The sequence below is a fragment of the Molossus molossus genome, unplaced genomic scaffold (assembly GCF_014108415.1).
Source record: "Molossus molossus isolate mMolMol1 unplaced genomic scaffold, mMolMol1.p scaffold_m16_p_22, whole genome shotgun sequence".
Taxonomy (NCBI): Eukaryota; Metazoa; Chordata; class Mammalia; order Chiroptera; family Molossidae; genus Molossus; species Molossus molossus.
Window position 1 is genome coordinate 38,370,764 of NW_023425358.1, and position 21,235 is coordinate 38,391,998.

A 21,235-nucleotide genomic window follows, 5' to 3' on the forward strand; every position below is an offset into this window, starting at 1 on the left:
CTAAGAGGCTGAGTCCTTGTGAGGCCACAAATCAGATTCCATGTGTCTACTCGCCTTTTCTTGATGGCACCTGAGGACCTGGCCACTGGAAGCAGGCAGTGGGCAGAGAATTCAGGGTGGCTCTGGGAGTACCATGCCCATTGCTGGAAAGAGGCCACTCTCTCACTGGAGTGGCCTATGTGCAAAGGTCATTTTGGCTTTGGCAAGCATTGCTGGGAACACCAGCTGCCCCGAAGTACTGGGCTATGGGGGCCAAATGTAAGAATTAAGACTGAATCCCCAGGAGTGTACAGGAGCAGAGGCCCACCGTGAACATAATTATCTGGTTTCTTATCCCAAAACAGATATGAGAAGGAACACGGTATGAAAGCTGGTGGGACCTAGAGGCAGGGGACAGGAGTGCAGAGAGGAGCCAGCAGAAACGCTAGCCACATCCCTAGTGGTCACAGCAGAGGCACAGCTGTCTCACCTGTTGTGACACTGGAGGACGTGGATGGTGTGTCCCCTGAAGCCTGTGGTGTCCCCTGCTCGCTGCCAAGCCCTGAGCAGGGAAGGGGCTGCCCCACCTGCCTCCGGTACTCGGGGCACTGTCTGCACACGATGTATGGCTGGCTGCAAGGGAAGCACACAGACCTGAATTCAGAGGGGTGGGTGACAGCTGCTCTCAGGGATGTGGGTGGTGACAAGACAAGGGCCAGATCCCCAAGCCTGGCAATGCCTTCTCTACTCGTGGACCTCGTCTCCACATCAGGCCTCAGCCCTGCACCTGCTGTCACCCAGTGAGTGTTCTGGGGTGAGCACTCCATCCATCCTTGCTCACGCCAGAACAGTAACAGTCAGAAGGCTCCCCTTTCCTGTACAGTTTCCAGAGCCCTTGCCGCTCAGCTACTCCTGGGGTCCTGAGGTGTCTTTTGCTCACCCCTCACTTTGCATGATATCCCCTGGGGCACGGCTACTCAGTTCCCATGCAGAACAGAACACGTTATCAAAGGTTCGATGCTGGGCAAGCTGTGTACTATATCCAAAGGTGCACTCGGGCCACCCAGAGTACTCAGGACCATCACCCTGGCCACACAGGAAGTGTCTGCATGTCGTTAAAATCAGAGCAACATGCACCATGGTTGAACACTGCTGTCCTCAGGAGCTATCCGAGGGCCCAGCAGGAGGCCTGTACCACCCAGCTTCCTGCAGTACAGCTAAGCTTTCCCACACTGTAGGCAGTGAAAACAACCCCACAGAAAGATGTACAGGGATTCCACTCATCTCAGTCAGAGAACACCTTTCTGAGCCTGCACCAGCGGTGAGAACCAGTGAGGGAACAACAGATAAGACCTGACTGCAAAAAACAAAAATCGTGAGAAGAGTCTCAACCTCATTCACAGGGAGCGCCATCACCAGGACCTTTGTGCCGGGCATTTGAGGACACAGAGCCTGGTGAGACCTCCTCCCACTCAGACTCTCTAACCTAACTGGACCCTTCCTCCTGCTCCTGGATGGGAAATGACTAGACACGTGCATGAAAGTACTAATGCAGGAACCACTGTAACTGCTTCTGAGTCCAAAACATCAGAAAACTGCAAAATCACGTGCTTGTAATAATTTCCAAGTATGGTCCATCCTACTTAGTTAAAAAAGAAGTGTGCATGATGGATGGATCAGCAAGATATTCGCATGGAAGCCACTTTTATTTTTTGTTTTGCTTGACCGTTATCAGTAAAGTTTTGTGAAAGAGCCCGGCTGGTGTGGCTGAGTGGTGGAGCGTTGACTCATGCACCAAGAGGTCACCAGTCCAATTCCCGGTCAGGGCACGTGCCCAGGTTGTGGGCCCAAGCCCCAGTGGGAGGCATGCAGGAGGCAGCCAATTGATGTTCTCTCTCATCGATATTTCTATCTCTCTCCCTCTCCCTTCCTCTCTCTCTAAAACCAATAAAGGAAAAAAAAAAGTTTTATGAAAGAAATAAAGGTGAATTTAGGGGTTTTGTTGTGTTTTGAAATATCATGGCATGCCCTGGCTGGTTTGGCTCAGTGGTAGAGCAGACCAATGAATCGCGGGTTCGATTCAGACCAAGGGCACATACCTCAGTTGCGGTTTGTCCCCGGCCCTGGGCGGGGCCATGCAGGAGGCAGCCAGTTGATGTGTCCCTTTCCGTTCATGTTTCTCTCTCTCTCCCTCCCACTCTGTCTGAAGATAAATAGGAAAAAAAAAAAATATATCGTGGCCCTGGTCGGTTTGGCTCAGCGGTTAGAGTGTCGGCCCGTGGACCAGACAGACCCAGGCTCGGTTCCCGCTAAGGACACATACCCTGGTTGCAGTTTGTCCCCAGCCCCAGTTGGGGTCGTGTGGGTGGCAGCCAGTTGATGTGTCTCTCACATCGACGTTTCTCTCTCTCTTTCCCTCCCTCTCCCCCTTCCGCTCTATCTGAGGATAAGTGTAAAAATGTCCTCTAGTGAGGACAAAAATAAATAAATAATATCATGGCATGGAATCAAAATTCAGACCCTGGACTTCTGAGTCAGGAGCCTCAGCATTAAAACACAGTCTTCCATGCCCTGGCCGGTTTGGCTCAGCGGTTAGAGCGTCGGCCTGCGGTCCTGAGAGACCCGGGTTCGGTTCCCGCTAAGGGCGCATGCCTCGTTTGCAGTTTGTCCCCGGCCCTGGTCGGTCGTGCGGGTGGCAACCACTCGATGTGTTCCTTTCACGTCGATGTTTCTCTCTCTCTCTCTGTTCCTCTCTCTCCCTCCCACTCTACCTGAACAAAAAAAGGAAAAATGTCCTCGGGTGAGGATAAAAAACAACAACAAAAAAAACACAGTCTTCCAAAACTGCATCCTCTGGCCCTGGCTGGTGTGGCACTGATGTTTCTTTCCCCCTCTCCCCTCTTCTCTCTGTAAAAATCAATAAACTTTTTTTAAAACAAAAGAATTGCATCCTCTCAACAAGGGACCATGGTTTTCCTGCATTAACATACTGACAAATGATAGATATTGGAACTTACGCTTCAGCATTTCATGGTCACTAGATAACCTACAGAATACGTGGGTTTATGTGGGATAAGGAACATGTTAAATCAGTTGTCACAACCAGTGAGTCAAGCAAGGTGTGTGATGAGAAATCAGCAAGTGAAAGGGCACCAGTTACTGTGGCAACCATCTCACAACATGTCACATCATGCTGTATACCTTCGACTCACACAGTGCTTGCTGCATGTTAATTACTTTTCAATAGACTGAAAACAAATACAGATGAGCAACAAAAAATAGAATGCTCCATGTATACTTGGGGAAAAAAAAGATACTGAAGGAGGCAGGGCAGCCAATACCCCTCACAGTCACGGGAGCTGGTGCCCACACTTCCTTGCAACACTCAACACAGGGGACATCACTATCCAAAGTCACACATCAGAAGAGAGCCCAGAACACCAGGGAGATGACTGCTCAGTGCAGAATAGCCCCATTTCCTGCCAGGTGCAGGCTCACCTAATATCCGAGGATTCGCTGTCCACATCAGACAGGTCCAGCAGGTCCTCCGAACTGCCCTCCTCGTCTGAGAAAGACCTCCTGACTTTGGGCTGCAGCATGTCCTGAGTGATCTTGTTCCTGGCGGCCATGCTCCGCACATCTTCCTCACTGCGACTCTTGTCTGGAATTCAAAGGACACAGTTCTGCTGGTGGGGAGGCCCCTGGGGACACACTGTGGTCTCCGGGAGCTGGGCAGCCACCCACTTGCCTGGGTGCTGGAGAAGGTAGGCCTCCACCAGGTTGTTGAGGATGTGGTTTTTACAGATCCGCTCGACCGGGCAGCGGCACGTGGGGCACAGCGTGGAGCGTTCCATCCAGCCCGAGTAGCAGGCCGCGCAGAAGGTATGCATGCAGGGCTGCAGGCTGAGGCACGAGGACTGGTCTTCAGACACCCCCGCAGAGCACTTGCAGGTGGAGCGTCTGCCCACCAAGCCACAGCAGCCCCCAGTCCCTAGGACACGGCCTGCCTGGAGCGTTAGAAGCCGGGATTCCGGGTCACGCTGCCTCTTTCCCCAGAGGAGGACATGGCCTTGCCCAGGCTGAGGGTTGGTAACAAAACAGAAAAGCGAGCAAACCACCAGCCCCCAAGCTCTCGCCTAAGCAGGGCCTGGAGCCTGTACTTTTGTGTGCTGCTCACAGCTGTCAGCAACTGGATCCTCAGCTAATGACGGGGAATGTTGCCAGACTCCCACATCCCACCTGAGAAATGTCCCCATGTGAAAACACAGCGTTCAACCTAAGCTACTTTAACTCAGTTCTTGTTAATTACCGAGGCCATGTGTTCCAGGACGGTAAGCTGGCACAGTGACTTCAGGAATATGAGGAATGGACACACTAAGCACAAAAGGTCTGCCTTTAAGCTGAAACTCAAACAGGCTCTGACTCTTCCCATAGAAAGGCAAGGACAGAGGGTTCTGAGACATTCATTCTGTGTTAACTATTATATTTCCTTAACTAGGTACAGTTCATTTGGTCGACATCTTAGGTGGACCAAGCACTTAGGTTACACGTGGCTGAGTCAACCAAAGCCAACACCACATTAGTCTCATGGGTCTTCCATAGCCTCGATTACTGAGGCCAGGTTTTCGGCTTGTTGGCCATTCAAGTAAAATGACAATGGTAGTAACATCAGTGGACTCAACCCCAGATGTGACCCATAGGGTTGCTTCATCCCTGGCCCCTCAGCCTCCATGAGCACACACCTCACACAGTCGTGCAGCAGGTCCTGGCAAATGATGCACGTCAGTGTCTCCTCCATCTTGTCAGGCTTCTCGGCCACAGCTCTGACTTCCTCAAGGGTGCTGTGGGTGTCCCTACACTGGTCTGTGACCAACAAATGCATATTCAGGTTGGGCTCCCCATCTGTAAAAGAAAGGGACATGTTGTGACCATCACAACCAAGAAGGAAACAGACACTTACTCTTTTGAACCTTGAACCTGCAGATAGAACACAGTCCTCGCCAGTGTTTTTATTTTTTTCCTTTACTGATTTTAGAGAGAGAGGAAGAGAGAGGTAGAGAGAGACAGAAACACTGATGAGAGAGAACACCGACTGGCTGCCTCCTGCATGCCCCCCACTGGGGATTTGGCCCACAACCTGGGCATGTGCCCTGACCAGGAATCGAATCAGTGACCTCTTGGTGTATGAATCGAGGATCAGCCACTCGGCCACACCAGCTGGGCATCAAGTTTGGTTTCAGAAGATTAGTTCATGATACAAAAAAGACGTTCAGGAGACATGGTTATGAGATAAGGTTCGGCTGTCAAAACAGACACTGTATCTACTATTGTTTTTCTTTAAACAAACAAAAACCTGACTTATAAACACAGAAGACTGCTAGAAAGTACAGACCCTCACACATTTCCAGGAGCTTTAAAAGTTTTTTCTTTGCCCTGGCAGGTTTGGCTCAGCAGTTAAGAGCGTCGGGCTACAGTCCAGAGAGACCCAGGTTCGGTTCCTGATAAGGGCACATATCTCAGTTGCAGTTTGTCCTCCAGTCCTGGTTGGGGTTGTGTGGGTGGCAGCAAGTCGACATGTCTCTCTCACACTGATGTTTCTCTCTCTCTCTTCCTCCCTCTCTCCCTCTTGCTCTATCTGAAGATGAATATAAAAAGTGCCCTCGGGTGAGGATAAAAAGAATAATAATAATAAAAATTAAAGTTTTTTCTTTTCTTCTACTGGTTTTTTCCTCTAACACTCGGATGTTGCCAATAGATTTTTATTTTTAATTAGATAAATACTTGCACGCTGTTAAAAAGTCTACAAGCATTTAAAAGAAAACAAAGCAGCAACCTCCACCCAGCCTCTCCTCACCTTTAGCCTCTCTTCTCCACAGAAACTGCTTCCGTGTGTTTAGCTGTTTCTCCTGGTATGAACCCTGTGTTTCTGAAATGTGGTGCCATGTTGAAGTTGATTTGATTTTTTTATTAATTAAAAAAATAATTTTTTAAATCCTCACCCAAGGCATTTTTGCATTTATCTTCAGATAGAGCATGAGGGAGAGAGAGAGAAAGACATCGATGTGAGAGAGACCCATCGAGTGGTTACCACCCACAGGACCCAACCAGGGCCGGGGAAAAACTGCAACCAAGGTACGTGTCCTTAGTGGGAACCAAACCTGGGACTCTCCGGTCTACAGGCCCATGCTCTAACCGCTGAACCAAACTGGCCAGGGCTTGAGGTCAATTTAGACGTCACCTCAGCACCTACTAATGTATCGAAGGAGTCTGTCCCCTGGGCACCTTTCCCAATTTCCTTTAACAGAGCTGTTGGCTTGGTATATTGTATGCAGGTTATTTGCCTAAGTATTTACTGCTGAGCTAAACAGTAAACTACCGTTCAGTTTTCTTCGTTCTATAACTTTTCATCTTTGCTGGGGTTAAAAAGGGCTTCATTTTCACAATTACTTATTTTTTTATGTACCTGTTGCTGATTCCTCCTCAAGCCGATCAGTTAATCTCTTCCTTAAACTGATTATCTATATCAACTAATCCCACCCAAAACCTTCCTGCCCTGCCCTCTAATCCCAGGGCTGCTCCCAGGCCTGAGGCACAGCTGTCCTACAAGTGCCCAGATATTTTCTACACTTTATTTTTCGAATCCTCGTCCAAGGATGTTTTTCTATTTATCTTCAGATAGAGTGGGAGGGAGAGAGAGAAAAACATCAAAGTGAGAGGGACACATTGACTGGTTGCCTCCTGCACAACCTCGACCAGGGCTGGGGACAAACTGCAACCTAGGTTGGTGCCCTAGGCCGGAATCCAATCCAAGACTCACTGATCTGTGGGCTAATGCTCTACAACTGAGCCAAACCGGCCAGGGCTACACTCTTAACTTTGTATTTTAAAGTACAGATTTTTCTCTAAATCATCTTTTTTTGTAAATCCTCACCCAAGGACATTTTTGCATTTTTATCTTCAGATAGAGAGGGAGGGAGAGAGAGGAGGAAGAAAGAGAAACATAGATGTGAGAGACACATTGACACCTACACGGGCCGGGACAAACCGCAACCAAGGTACGTGTCTTTAGCGGGAACCGAACCCGGACTCTCTGGTTCACAGGCCAATGCTCTAACCGCTCCAAAAGCTCTAAATCATCTTTGACGTGAAGGTTCAGACTACCTTAGAGATAACATACTCTTAAGAACTGGCTGTATCAGGACAGAGATACAAATCTGGATGCACTGTTTCCAGACCAAGAGCATCTCTTGATCGTAAACAGGAAAGAAAAGGCCTCAAATTCCATTCAGAAAATGCTGAGGTACCACAGGGGTCCAGGGCACAGGGAACTGTGAGACTCTGACCTTCTCTCATTCTCTTCTTAACAGGCTCCAGACCCTCTCGATCCTGTGGTTCCGATGGAGGAAGGGATGCTCCCTCTCTGTTGGGGACAGCTAAAGGGATGCTGGAGGTTTCATCGTTTGTCACGGGTGGACCACACCCTTTCGGGGATATGCCGGCACCTCTGGCAGCTGTGAGAGAGACATATAAGAGAAGTTCTGATCCATCCCCTCAGGAGAGAGTGTGGGAGTGAAGCACCACTCATTCAGACAGGATGCAGGTAGTCCAAGATGCCATGTCGAAGAACATATGCTTCCTAGAGACACTCATCTACTCCATTCATTTCTGAGATATGTTGCATGTGTTGTGCCCATCGCTGTGCTCGGAGGAGCTGCGGGCATGTAGCACATGCACAGGGAGAAATGCACGGACATCTGTGATGGGGATCAGTCTTGAATGTTTAGTCTAACCAGAGTCTAACCAATCCACATGCTATTTACCACATAACACACACTGCTGACACAGAAGTTTATGTAGAGACCTTTTGGAAGAGGCTGTAGAAGGCCTCATTGCAAGAGGAAAACCAGACAGGTGGGGATTGAAAGTGTGAACTGTTTTCCAAGGGTGAGAAAGTGAAGCAGGAGAAAGAGTAACTCCTGGGGAAAGTACTGGTCCTCATAAGCAAGAAGCAGAGTCATAGATTGAAATGAATTTGACAGGAAGGTTAAAAAAAAACTTCCCAATAACCTTTATTTAATAAAGACCTTGTTTATTCTATAATACATATCTAGTATGTAATATTCAAATGGTTAAATGTTGCTATTTTGAAAAAAAATTGGCCTACTGCAGCCGAAAGAAAAAAGTTGGAATTGTTTTGGAAACAAATTATCTTGCATATTAAGGGGAAAAAAAGAGGCAGCTTCCTGGCTGGGTTCTGGCTGTGATTCTCAGTCCCGCTATGGTCTCAAGGGCCTTCTATGCTCAGTCAGGCTTCTCCCTCCAGAATAAAGATTACAATGATGCTCACGGAGCTAAGTTTCCATCTGAACAATCTGCTTACAATAATATCTTACAATAATATATAATAATAATATAATATAGCCCTGGCCGGTTTGGCTCAGCAGTAGAGCGTTGGCCTGCGGTCTGGAGAGACCCGGGTTTGGTTCCCGCTAAGGGCACGTACCTCGGTTGCAGTTTGTCCCCGGCCCTGGTTGGGTCGTGTGGGTGGCAACCACTTGATGTGTCCCTTTCACGTCAATGTTTCTCTCTCTCTCCCTCCCTCCCACTCTATCTGAACAAAATATCAAAAAATGTTCTCGGGTGAGGATTAAAAAAAATAATAATATAATATAATATATAACAATACATATAGTTGCTATTAATCTTCACCTGAGGATATTTTTCCATTGATGTTCAGATACAGTGGGAGGGAGGGAAGGAAAGGGATAGGGTGAGCTGGGCAGAGGGGGAGAGAGACACATCAAATGGTTGCCTCCCGCATGACCCCTACCATGGCTAGAGATTGAACCTGCAACCGAGGTACGTGCCCTTGACCAGGAATCCAACCTGGGACAATTTGGTCTGCGGGCCGATGTGCTAACCGTTGACCCAAACCAGCCAGGGCTGGCTGGCTGGCTATCTATCTATCTATGTATCTATCTATGTGTGTGTGTATATATCTGTGTGTGCATATATATATGTGTATATATATTTAAATCATTTTTCTTTATTGATTTTAGAGAGAGAAGAAGGGAGAGGGAGAGAGAGAGAGAAACATCAATGATAGAGAACATAGACTGGCCAACTCCTGCATCCCCCTCACTGGGGATCGGGCCCACCACCTGAGCATGTGCCCTGACTAGGAATCAAACACTGAGCCACACTGGCCGGGCCCACATATTTTTTAAAATGACACAAGTGATATATGAATACATTGCCCTTTTACTGAAGAATAATATTCTATTGTGTGCATGTATACATATACCACATGTGTATGTGTGTGTGTCTATATGTACAAATGCCACATTTTCTTTATCCAATCATCCATCAATGGACATTTAGGCTGTTTCCATACCTTGGCTATTGAAAATAATGCTGCAAAGAACATGGGAGTGCAGATATCTTTCAAGATATGATTTCATTTCCTTCAGACATATATTAAGTAGGATTGCTGGGGCATGTGGTAGATCTATTTTTAAATATTTTGAGGAACCTCATACTATTTTCCATAGTGGCTGTCCCGGTTTACAATCCCACAAGGGTTCTCTTTTTCCAAATCCTCACCAGCATTTGTTATCTCATCTTTTTGATGATGGCCATCCTAACAAGTGTGAGGTGATATCTCACTGTGGTTTTGGTTTGTATTTCTCTATTAGTGATGTGGAGGCTCTGCTGGTTTCTGTCTTGGAATATGGTTGTAATGACTGGAGCTCTGGCAGCCATCTTGCAACCACCTCTGCAACCACAAGATGAAAAGCAAGAGAACAATAAGGCAACATGTGGCAGACAGAAAATGTGTGGTGACATCTTGAGCTGATGAGCCTGTGGTGGGCTGTGTATCCCTGGACTTTGTTCTGGAAGCCAGGTTTTGTGTTTCTCACACCCACCACCCTCATTGAGATTAAGAGAGTCTTTATCCATAAAAAATCTGCAAAATGGTCTATAATGTAAGAATGAGAGAACAAGTATTCCAGGGATAATTATCTCAAAACTAGATGAAGAAGGATATAAAACTTTTCTGAAGAATATCAGAGAGCTTAATAAACAGGGAAAAATACTACTTCTCTTGGGTATAGTACAAATATCAATTCTCCCCAAATCAAAATCTCAAAAAGACTTTTTTGTAAACTTGAAAAGGTAATTCTAAAGGTAATGTAGAAAAAGAATAGCTAAAAATATTAATATGTATAGTGTGATCCAACTTAGGAAATAAGTGTACATATATATTCTATGTTATAAAAACAGTACAGGGAACATTCACATCATACTGAACCGAGATAGTCTGAATTTTTTCTAGAAACCAGGGAGGAAGGCAAAGAATTCATGCTATAAAGACTAAAATTAGCTGTTTTGAAATAATATGCTACTTAAGTCTTCGAAACATGATGCTCAGTGAAAGAAGCCAGACACAAAAGGCCACATAATGTAGGATTCCTTTTATATGACATGTCCAAAGAGGCAAATCCAGAGATAGAAAGCAGACTAGTAGTTGCCAGGTGATTTTATAGTATGTGAATTATATCCCAATAAAACTATAAAAAGTCTATGGCACCATAGTCTTTGACCTTCAGCATTTCTCCTGGGGCTGGAACAAGAATATTAACTACACAGAACTCTTACTACTGTGAGCCTGATGCCTGATGTCTCCTCTGAATTCCTTAGTGGCTTATTTGTCTCAGAACAACATAGGTCACAATTAGTGAACAGAAAGTAATGGAGCTACCACCCAAGACCCCATCTCACCAGAGCTGAAGGGTGGCACTCGCCCTGCAGGGGACTCCATAGAAGAGGTAGAGGCTGAGGGAAAGAGGTCTGACGTCGATGTGGATGGCTGTGGTTCCTCAAAGCACACCTGAGTGGCGGGCAATGACGGCAGGACCTGGGGCTCATCACCTTGCCCTGCACCTGAGGTATCTTTGGTCACGTGGAACACGTTTTCTTTATTGGCTTCTGTAGGCACAAAAGCAGCAGCAGCAGCAGCAGTCAGGGCTCACAGCACCACTGCTCTCCATACCAGCAGACGGAGAGGCTGCCTGTGACAATCGACAGTCCTCTGCTGTGATCTCACTTACCAAAGGGATCCTGTGCCACGCCGTGCTTTCTGTTTAACGATTCGTAGAGGTATGCCACATCTAGAAGGAATTAACCCAGTCAGAGCAGTCCTGGCCTATGCACCAAGCCAGTACTCATTTTTCTCTTCTCTTACCTCTAGTCCCTGTGTCTTTGTTGACTATTTTGACTTATCAGCCACTACCAACATTCACCAGTTTCAAGGATTTTAAAACAAATGATCCAAAACCTCTTAATCAACTTTAAAATAAGCATCAGGAAAACATGTCTGGGATCAGGAGGCACATGAAGGGGAGGCAAGGCACCAACGAGGTGAAGAATCTGCGCCTTCCTGTCATTTCACGGAAGGTGCGGACACAAGCCCCTTCTGTGTGGCCAGGAGCTGCAATTATGCTGCAGACAATGTAAGAAATACCGCACCTTCTCCTGTTTTGTCCTGACTCTCCTTGCCCAATACCATTCTTCTTCCACGGATGCAGACATTTGGAGCTGGAAGGGCCCTAATGGAGCCCAGTCTAAGCTTTGCTGTCTCTTGTAAAGTCTCTAAGGCAGGACCATCTGTGACCTCCAGTCCTTTATTCTAGGTCTTATTCATCACAACACAGATTTCTTCTGTATACCTAACCCATCCCTATTCACTTTTTCGTAGCTGCTGTTTTGAGGTTCACGGCTCATGACCACGGTGGTAATTTTGAAGAAGGGCTGGGGCTCAGACTGTAAGGTTAACTCTCCCATTCTTTTTTTTGTTAATCCTCACCCAAGGGTATTTTTCCCCTTGATTTTTAGATAGAATGGGAGGAAGGGAGGATGAGAGAGAAAGAAACATTGATGTGAGAGTGACACATCAATGGGTTGCCTCTTGCACAACCCTGACCAGGGGCCAGGGATCAAACGTGCAACCCTTTAGTCCACAGGCCAATGCTCTAATTGCTGAGCCAAAACAGCCAGGACAACTCTCCCATTCTTAGACACTACTCACACCGTGCATCTACATAAACAGTAAAGAGAATGTCGCTAACACAGATGTTCCTACAGGAAAAAACTGCTTCAACACGTTTTTTTTTTTTTTTTTTGGTACGTGCCCCTAGCGGGAACCGAACCCAGGACTCTCTGGTCCACAGGCCGATGCTCCAACCACTGAGCCAAACCAGCCAGGGCTCAACACGTTCTTTCCACAAAGCATCCCAGTTACAATAGGACGTTCCCACCTTACAGTATGCATGTGTCCACCCAGTGGGTCTCCCTCTTACTGTGCTCTGGCTCATTCTTCCTGTACACCAAGTAGATGACATCCCCTGTCTGCAAAGGACAAGTCTGCTTCTTAACAACCTTCAGCTTGTTAATTACTGTTCCATTGGTGCTGCAGAGACAACAAAAATGCAATTTATCCTACTTAAGATCACTTGTTAAAAATTTTTTTCTACCACAACCAGGAAAGCAGTTCAATACCACCACTTTGATATATGCACCCTATGTTCATTGCAGCATCATTCACAATAGCCAATATGTGGAAGCAACCTAAGTACCCATCGATAGATGATTGGATAAAGGAAAAGTGGTGTATATACATAATGGAATGTGACTTGGCCATAAAAATGAACAAAATATTGCCATTTGCGACAATGTGGATGGACCTACATGGTATTGCGCTGTGCGAAACAAGTCAGACAGAAAGACAAATACCACATTTCTACCAAATTGGAATACTACCAAATTTAACTTATATGTAGAATCTAAAAAAATAAAACAGCCCAGCTGGTGTGGCTCAGTGGTTGAGCATTGACCAATACACTAAGAGGTCACTGGTTCAAATCCTGGTCAGGGTACATGCCCAGGTGGTGGACAATCGATGTTCTCTCTCATCGATGTTTCTATCTCTCTCTCTCCCTTCTACTTCTCTCTGTAAAAATCAATAAAGATAAAAATAAGAAACAAAACAAACAGAACAGTTACTAGTGTGGGGAGGGGCTGAGGGGCTGGTTGAAATAGGTGAAGGGGGATTAAGAAGTATAAACTTCCAGTTATAAAATAAATGAGTCATGTGATATAATGTACAGCATAGGGCATATAGTCAATAATATTTTAATAGCTTTGTATGGTGACAGATGGCAAACCAGACTCATCACGGAGATCATTTCATAATGTACATAAATACTGAATCACTATGACATACACCTGAAACTAATAAAATAGTGTACATCAATTGCATGTCAATAAAAATTAGCACCTTGAAAATGATAAAATACTCAGAGAAATGATGTAAACATTTAATGAGGCAGAGATATAAGTGCCACCTTAGAATTCTCTTGAGGAAAAGTGTGGTCCCTACTGGCAGCCAAACCAGCAACCAGCCAGTCTGGTCAAGTGTTTTAACATCTCTGATATTCTAGGGCCATGTTTTCCTCCACTTGCCTCCTGGTGGACCCCTGGACTTGCGTCAGCACCTCTGGGCTTTGATTTCCAGCTTCTTTCCTGCCTCTGCACTTAGTCCACAGATCTGTCCCTCCCTCCAGCAGCCACGATCCAGGTCAGTTCATTCCTCATATGAGTCCTGATCCCTCCTAAAATCAGGCTATCTACTAGAGACAGCGGCAGCTAGGTCACTCCATTCAATCAGGGACACACTGCTGGGTGGGGAGGGGGGGTGCCAGGATGGCAGGGACAGACAGGGACATGAGTCAGACTTGATAGCAAGTGCTTCCTTGAGGAGGGCTCTTGAATGCAGATCTGACAGGCCAGACAGCAGACAGTGCAGGCTATGTGGTCACAGTCTCCATTCCAACCACTCAGCTCTGCCACTGTCCAGTGAAAACCACCACTAACAGCACGTCATCGAAGGGCGTGGCTGCGTTGCAGGAGTTTCGCTGACAAAAGCTGGCGGCACAGCCACAATACTGCCAAGGCTTCAGCTGCTGGGCTTCCCCTCATGACCCATTCTCATGCTCTTCCCAAGGTAACCATCTGATTTCACTCTAATGCTTAACCCTCTGATGGCATCACATCGCTCAGGCTTGACCATGGCCATCAGGTCTTCCTGCTCTGGTCTACTGGACACTCACTCGGACCGTGCAGAGCACTGTGGTTCCATTTGCCTGGAAACCCCCTTCCTTCCCCACCAGCACCTCACCAAGGATGGCAGTGACCCCTACGAGCTGGAAAAGACAGGAAAAGTCAAGACTGCAGGAGCCAGCCCTTCCTACATCTTGACTTTAGTTCAATGAGACCTGAGTTGGACTTGAATCTCCAGAACGATAAGATCACAACTTTGTGTTGCTCTAAGCCACTGAGCTTTAGTCATTTGTTAGAGCCGCCACAGGAGGCTAATGCCATCACACAGCCCGTGCAGGAGAGCCAGGGCCTGACATAGGAGAGTGGCTACGGAAGCAGCATGGTTCCTGTGACAAGATGCAGAGCCTCACCTGCCACCTGTGACAAGAGGGACAAGAGTGCCAGTGCTTCCAAATGAAAACCAATTCCTACTCTTCTGTGTATAGATCTGTTACTTAGAAAGGAATCTTACAGTGCCCGACCTTTGCATAAATAAAAAACTCATCTGGGGGAAAGATACTCTCTGATTATTGCTGAAGGCCATCTGCCACTGGCACCAGTTAAAACAGGCGCATTCTGACACAGTATTCCGTCCTAAAATTTATCTCAAGAAAATAATCGGGAGGGATGCAAAGTGTCTTGAAGAATCATTGCCATAATGTCCATCAGTTGTCATATACTAATAATGAGAAAGAGGAGATGGACTTAGACATGTCAAGCACTCAGACGTCACAAGTGAGAAAAGCAGACACATCGGTACACATGGTGAAATGTCATTAATGAAAAATATATATGTATTTTTCATGGGTGAGTGGAATTCTGAAAAGCTTTCCTCTTTTACATATATTTATGTTGTATAAGAACAAAAAAAAAAGAAAGGTTTTATTTTTTTAATTTGGGGAAAAGAAGTCTAACTTAAGTAGGTTTTTGCAAGAACCAAAAACTTATCACTGTCTTTTAAGTCTTATTTCTGAGATATTTTTGCTTTAATCTGACTACATTCAAGAAGGGTCATAGACACCCTGGGTCTCTGCACATCCCATCCTGGAGAGCAGGAATTATACCTCCTGATACCTAGAGGGCCTGGCTAACTACCACATTACAGAAAACCAACCCTCATTTCTTCTCTACAGTTACTGGCTTCAAGTCAGGTTCCTGAAGCTGTAAAAGGAAATGGAAAAGAAGTTCAGAAAGAGCTTACCTGGTATCTTCCAGCAATACCTGACCAGATTTTTCATCCACTATAATTTTACAGTGATCTCCAGAGACCAATTTATTGCCAGGAAATGAAAGGTCACAACCTAAAACACAGAGAGGGACACCTGAATATGACTGTGGGTACCTTGCACAATATTGCCCTTTGCTGAACCAGAGAAACCATGTTTGCACGTGACTAGAAATCAGGGCCCATGCTGTACACACTTAAGGAGCCAACACCTAACCAAGAAAGTACAAAGAAAAATCTTTAAAGGATTTAAGTGTTAATCCAATGTAAAGGGACACGACTATGTCTTGAACCTTCCTGACTGTCCATTAGAGTATAGGATACCTCATCAACACCTCCAGCTAAATAGCAACAGCTCCTGGGTGACAATTTTACAATATGCACACATATTCAGCTAGCCTGATAAACATTATAAAACTTAAGAAAATACTAAGGGGTTTAGCTATATAATTCTTCACTACCTTAACTTAGTTTTTTGTTTGTTTTTTTAAAAATTTATACATTTTTATTGATTTTCTAGGGAGAGAGAGAGAGAGAGAAACATTGATGTGAGAGAGAAACATTGGTTAGCTGCCTCCTGGGGATAGAGCCCAAAACCCAGGCATGTGCCCTGACCAGGAATCGAACCAGGACCTCTCAGTCCACGGGACAACGCTCAATCCACTGAGCCACAAAGTCTGAGCTTAACTTAGTCTTTAATTTCTTTGTTGTGTAACCTAAATTTCATAAAACATACAAAAGTGAAGTGATGACAAAGAGTCACAGAATATGACTTAGAAAATTATCACAGGCATATATACATGTTTAAGAAAATTTAAAACAGAAGGGAGATGTAACTAGAGCTAAATACAATCCTTCTATCATTAATTGCAAGGAGAAAATCTGCAAATATTTTGTTCTGTCCTTAAATCTAAAGAATAAACGCTTTCAGGAGGTTTTTAATATATAATCACTAACCTACTTGTAATAGGTGTACATATTATGGCTATTAAGCTACTAAGCTTTATTTTTAGTAATTTAAAGTGAGGAGCAATACAGTGTCCATCAACTGGTGATGAATTAATAGACAAATGGCCGTACATCTAAACAATGGATACACACAACAGCAAAGGATAAATCTCAAAAGCATTATGTGAGAAAGAAGCCAGACACAAAAGACTGGTGGAACACTGTGCGATTTCGTGTAGATGACGTTCTGAAAAGCAGCACTGTGGGGACAGAAATCAGATCAGTGGTTGCCAGTAGCTGGGGTTGAGGAGAGGGAAGTGACTCCAAAGCACACGAGGAACTTTTTGGCGCGACTGCAGGAGTGGTTCCATTTCTCAAAACTGACTGAACACCAAAAGGGTGAATTTTACCAATATGTGGACTAGGCCTCTATAAATGTCAGGTATTAGAAATGTTATTTGCAGCAATAATCTATAGTATGGAAAGTGCTATTACATTTATCCAGGTGAATTTCACCTGTGCTCCGGGCCTTCCCACTGTATTACAGCCTCAAGGACCACCTCCTCAAGCCCCAGACCCAGCACTGGTCACACTGTCACTGGAATGGATTTCGAACAGGCTTCTGCACACCAGAAGTGACATCAGCCTTCTAATTTGGAACTGCAATGCTTGTGCTAAAGTTCTATTCTTGGTATGTGCCCCTGCTGGTCATTCAGCTGGTTAAATGTCTCACATGGTTGGTGCACATTTCTACCACTCCCCAAGAATGGGGATCTCTTTGGGAGGGCGAAGTCTTCATCTCCCTTCCAACACATCAACTTGGGTCTCCCTTTTCCCCCAAATAATGCCTTGTATATAGCAGGTGTGTCATTGCTTTACAGAAAATACAATAAGTTCTACAACCCTTATGGAATATTTGTATAACCCTAATATTCATGTGTTGAAGCCCTAATCCCAATGTGCTCATATTGGAGACAGGGCCTGTGAGGAGGTGAGGGTGCCCCCTCACAAGCCTCTCACCAGAAACAAACCTACAGGCCACTTAACCTTGGACTTCCCAGACTTGACTGTGAGAAGTTTCTGTTTAAGCTTCCTAGTCTGTGGAGCTTTGTTACAGCAGCCTGGGCAGAATTACTAATAAGGCAAGTTTAGGTTTTACTGGAAAGGTTAATGTATTCACGGGAAGGACTTCTATTAAGAAGTAAATTAACTGAATGACATGTTTTTGCTCCTTGTATTGACATGTAAAATGACATTATTGTAATATTGTGATATAATAAGAATGGGTAATGTTAAGTGGTAACTCTAAGTCAGGCCTCCACTAAGCACTTCACACGGGTGATCTCATTTAACCTTTCCAGCAACTATGAAATAAGTACAGAGCACAAAACAGTAAGTTGTTAGCAAAAAGCAAATAATTTGGTGATGCCAGGTGGAAACCCAGCAGATTGTCTCCAGGGCTACTCTCTTCACCAAACTTCCAAATGACATCACTTACAATTAGTTTTTCAAAACTTTCTAATGATATGGAAGCACTTCCAAAGTTGTAAAAAAAAAAATTAACTCGATATTGGGATTTAAGATGATCAAAAAATAAACAAAACAAAACAAAACAAAAACAGCTTTAGGTCTATCACAAGGGGTAAAATAAAACCAAAAACATATGCTTTTAAATAGTAATCTTTCTCATTCTATTTTCTAAAATACACAGAGTGACCATTTCTTTTCAGACAAACCAAGTATTTTTTGGCCTGACCAGTGCATTTCTCTCCCTGTAGGAAGGCTGCAGGGGAGGTCCATTACCAGATGGTGGCTAAGGCCTAGAAGGCAGAAGGTGGAGGGAGGGGGGACCTTCTCAGCAGCTGCCCGACTTTGGCTTCCCAGTTCACCAGACTAACAAATATTTCGTGGTTGTAGGAGCTGGGACTCGAGATCTTTTCAAATAAACAGCCTGCAGCTATAACTTTCCCTGTAAGCACTGCTTTAGCTGCGACCCATACATTTTAGTATATTTTCATTTTATGCCTCTTGGGTTAATTTTCTAATTTCCTTTTGACTTCTCTGACCCACTCACTGGCTAAGAGCGCGTTTTTTAAATGTCCACGTGGCTGAATTTCCCGGCTATACTCTTCTGACTCCTAATTTCTTTCCACTGAGGTCAGAGGAGATGCTTTGTGCAGTAATGAAGCTGAGGAGACTGCGCACCGGAGACAAAGTCCTGCACCTCCTGCAGGAAGTTGTCCCGAGGATTAAACAATCTGCAGGAGGCACTGGAAGTGGCGGGGCGCACCCCAGGGAGTAAATGGCCGCTCTGACGGGAAAAACTGGTCCGCAGGGCGCCCCGCCCAGGGCCTCCCGGCTCCGGCCCCCGCCCTCCGTCCCCACCCCGGACCCGGGTTCCCGTTCTCCGTCTCCACCCCGGCCCCCGCCCTCGGTCCCTCACCCCGTCCTCGGCTCCCGTCCCCACCCGGGTCCCCGTTCTCCGTCCCCACCCCAGCCCCCGCCCTCGGGCCCTCACCCCGGCCCCGGCTCCCATCCCCACCCGGTCCCCGCCCTCCGTCCCCACCCCGGCCAGCACCTCTCCTCCGCCCGATGGTCCACTCGCGTTTCCTCAGGAGGACGTGCGGCTCGCCCTCCTCGGCACCCAGGCGGAGGAGCCTCCCCCACGGCTGCTGCTGAGGCGGCTGCTCGCCTTCCCCTGACGGCTCCATCGGACTCACATCTGCCGAGACCCGGAAACGTCGGGACAGGATGCGGCCCGCGGCTCCTCCCCGCGGCCTCCGGGCCTCAGCGCCCCGCGCCGCACCGCCTCCCGCGTGCCGCCCGCCCGGCTTAGCCCCCGCCCCGTGCCGAACCCGGAACCGGCCGCGCCGCCGCCGCTGTCAACAGACATCGCGGATCCCTCAGCTGATCAGCTAGGCGGGGTCCGCGACGCCCGCGCCCTGCGATTGGCTGGCCGTGGCGCCCACCAAGCGCCCGGCTAGAGTGGACCCCGGAGCGGCCACCGAGAGTGGGCGTGAAGGGCTAGCGGAGCGTGCGCAGACGGGAGACTGAGGGCCTGGACACCATCTTTGATGCTGGCCCGGAGGACTGCGTCTGCGCAGAGGTGGGAAGGCGCTGCCGCCTGCGGCATTCTAAGTCCGGGCAAAGGAACGCGGTACCTTGGGGACTGGGCCGACTCACTTTCCCAAAGCCGTGCTGGGAGTGCAGAGAGGTTCAGTGGTCGGGCCTGATTCCCAAGAGGAGTCGTGTTAGAACTTGAGATACATTTCCACCCCATTACTGTGAGTAATAGCTATGTACTGTCTACTCTCTCCTTCTCCCTTCCTAAAATCAATGAAGAAAAAATAAAAAAAGAGAAACCCCTATGGTTCACTCATTAAAAAAAAAAAAAAGTGTGCAGTTTAACACCCACACTCAGGCACCAATCAAAGCAGGGACCTGGCTGTACTTACGATAGTGGGGTGGAAGACAGCAAGACAAGAAAGGAACCAAGGGCGACTGTGTTCCCCCCCAGACAGAGCACTGGTCAAGGGGTTGTGTAATCAGGCCTGGCACTGCCACCACATGACCTTTGGCAAGACACTGCCCCTGTTTAACCGGGATTTGGTTTGGTGACATCAGTGGCATATCCAGCTTTCAACTGTCTACAGCCCTACCCAGACTGTCTTCAGGAGGCACAGAGCAGATGTGGGCAACCCTCACACAACATGCCTCATCTGTACTTTTCTTGGAAATTATGTTCTTGGTATGGCTAAGCTACCAGTATTCTACTCTGTTAAGCCTCAAAGGATTAGGTGAGTCCCCAAGTTTGGTTTGCAAAAAAGCAGTTGTTTTCCCTCTGCGCAGACACCAGACCCCGGCCAGGGGAGTGAAAGGCTTGGTGGTGAATTACCTCAACACCACCAACTGCATTGTAGGGTGCTCTTCACTTGTTTTAGGTGTAGCTGATCATAACATTCTGGGAACTGGTGGGAGTTCAGATTAGGTTTGGGAAAGCAAGCTGGAATGGAAGCCAGAGTTTATTGTTCCTAATGATCTCTCACACACACGTATCCACTCATCAAAGTTTACGCAGTAAACATGGGCACAGAAGTTTTCTTTTCAAACAGCACAGAGGCAAGTGTCAGCCACAGGTCTGAGCTGGCACAGCCCTGGGACCCCTAAAGGCACTGGCAGTGGGAGCAAAGGTCAGCAGCTGACAGAGATTGTGTCTCACCAAAGAGCAGCAGCCTGACCTTTGTTTTTAGCTGTTTACCACGTTCTCATATGGGAAACACGGCTGGTCCCAGATCTCAGGCATCATCACTTGACACACTCTGCTTCATACAAACATTATACACAATAGGATAAATGTGTAGAACTCGCTTACGCCCAAGAATGGCCTTTCTCTTCACCATGTGGCAAGTAAAGGGAGAATCCTGATGGTAGAAACCACTTTATTATATTATTCAGGTCACACAGTACTGCTACAGAGAAACCATTACAGAGAACTGTCACCATGCGTATTCCAGTATGCCAAAGTCTCAAAATACTTATTTCATTCACTTGCTAATTCCCTCAGGTCAAGACAGAGTGATACACAAGTGTATTAGCACAGACTACATTGTGAGTGGTGCCTCTTGGAGTTACACAGAGTGGGAAACCTGCATGAACAGCTCCTTCAACGTGCAGAACCAAGTGGAAGAGGAGATACTGCAACCGATGGAGCCGGATGGCAAATCTCCCTTCAAGTGAGGCCCACATGCCCGTGAGAGAGGGCACTGGAAGGTGAGATTGCCGAGGTCTTTTATGAAGGGGGAGACGGTGCTGTCTGCATCTGGCCTGTTTCAACCTGACTCACTGCTTCGTGGGATTGTGAGTGGAGCATCTCTGGTTTGGCCTTAGAAAAGCTGATTATCTTTTGGCTTAGTTTGTGGTGGGAAC

At 46.7% G+C, this 21,235-nt stretch overlaps 1 protein-coding gene across 2 annotated transcripts in view; it reads right to left on the bottom strand.

Moving 5' to 3' along the window:
• CHFR (checkpoint with forkhead and ring finger domains) overlaps positions 1–19,058 on the bottom strand; it is a 28,176-nt gene extending 9,118 nt beyond the window's left edge. Inside the window, exons 1-12 of one of the 2 annotated variants that reach the window (XM_036276488.1) lie at positions 18,888–19,058; positions 15,338–15,437; positions 12,339–12,448; positions 11,091–11,150; positions 10,762–10,968; positions 7,323–7,490; positions 5,979–5,999; positions 5,834–5,905; positions 4,722–4,881; positions 3,728–3,882; positions 3,478–3,640; positions 470–612 (exon numbers count right to left, since the gene is read on the bottom strand). In XM_036276488.1, coding sequence (XP_036132381.1) covers positions 470–612; positions 3,478–3,640; positions 3,728–3,882; positions 4,722–4,881; positions 5,834–5,905; positions 5,979–5,999; positions 7,323–7,490; positions 10,762–10,968; positions 11,091–11,150; positions 12,339–12,448; positions 15,338–15,437; positions 18,888–19,020 — 1,492 coding nt within the window. In that variant the 5' untranslated portion in view covers positions 19,021–19,058. The remainder of the gene's footprint in view (positions 1–469; positions 613–3,477; positions 3,641–3,727; positions 3,883–4,721; positions 4,882–5,833; positions 5,906–5,978; positions 6,000–7,322; positions 7,491–10,761; positions 10,969–11,090; positions 11,151–12,338; positions 12,449–15,337; positions 15,438–18,887) is intronic. The other variant, XM_036276489.1, reaches the window with a different exon arrangement.
• Positions 19,059–21,235: the final 2,177 nt, after the last annotated feature.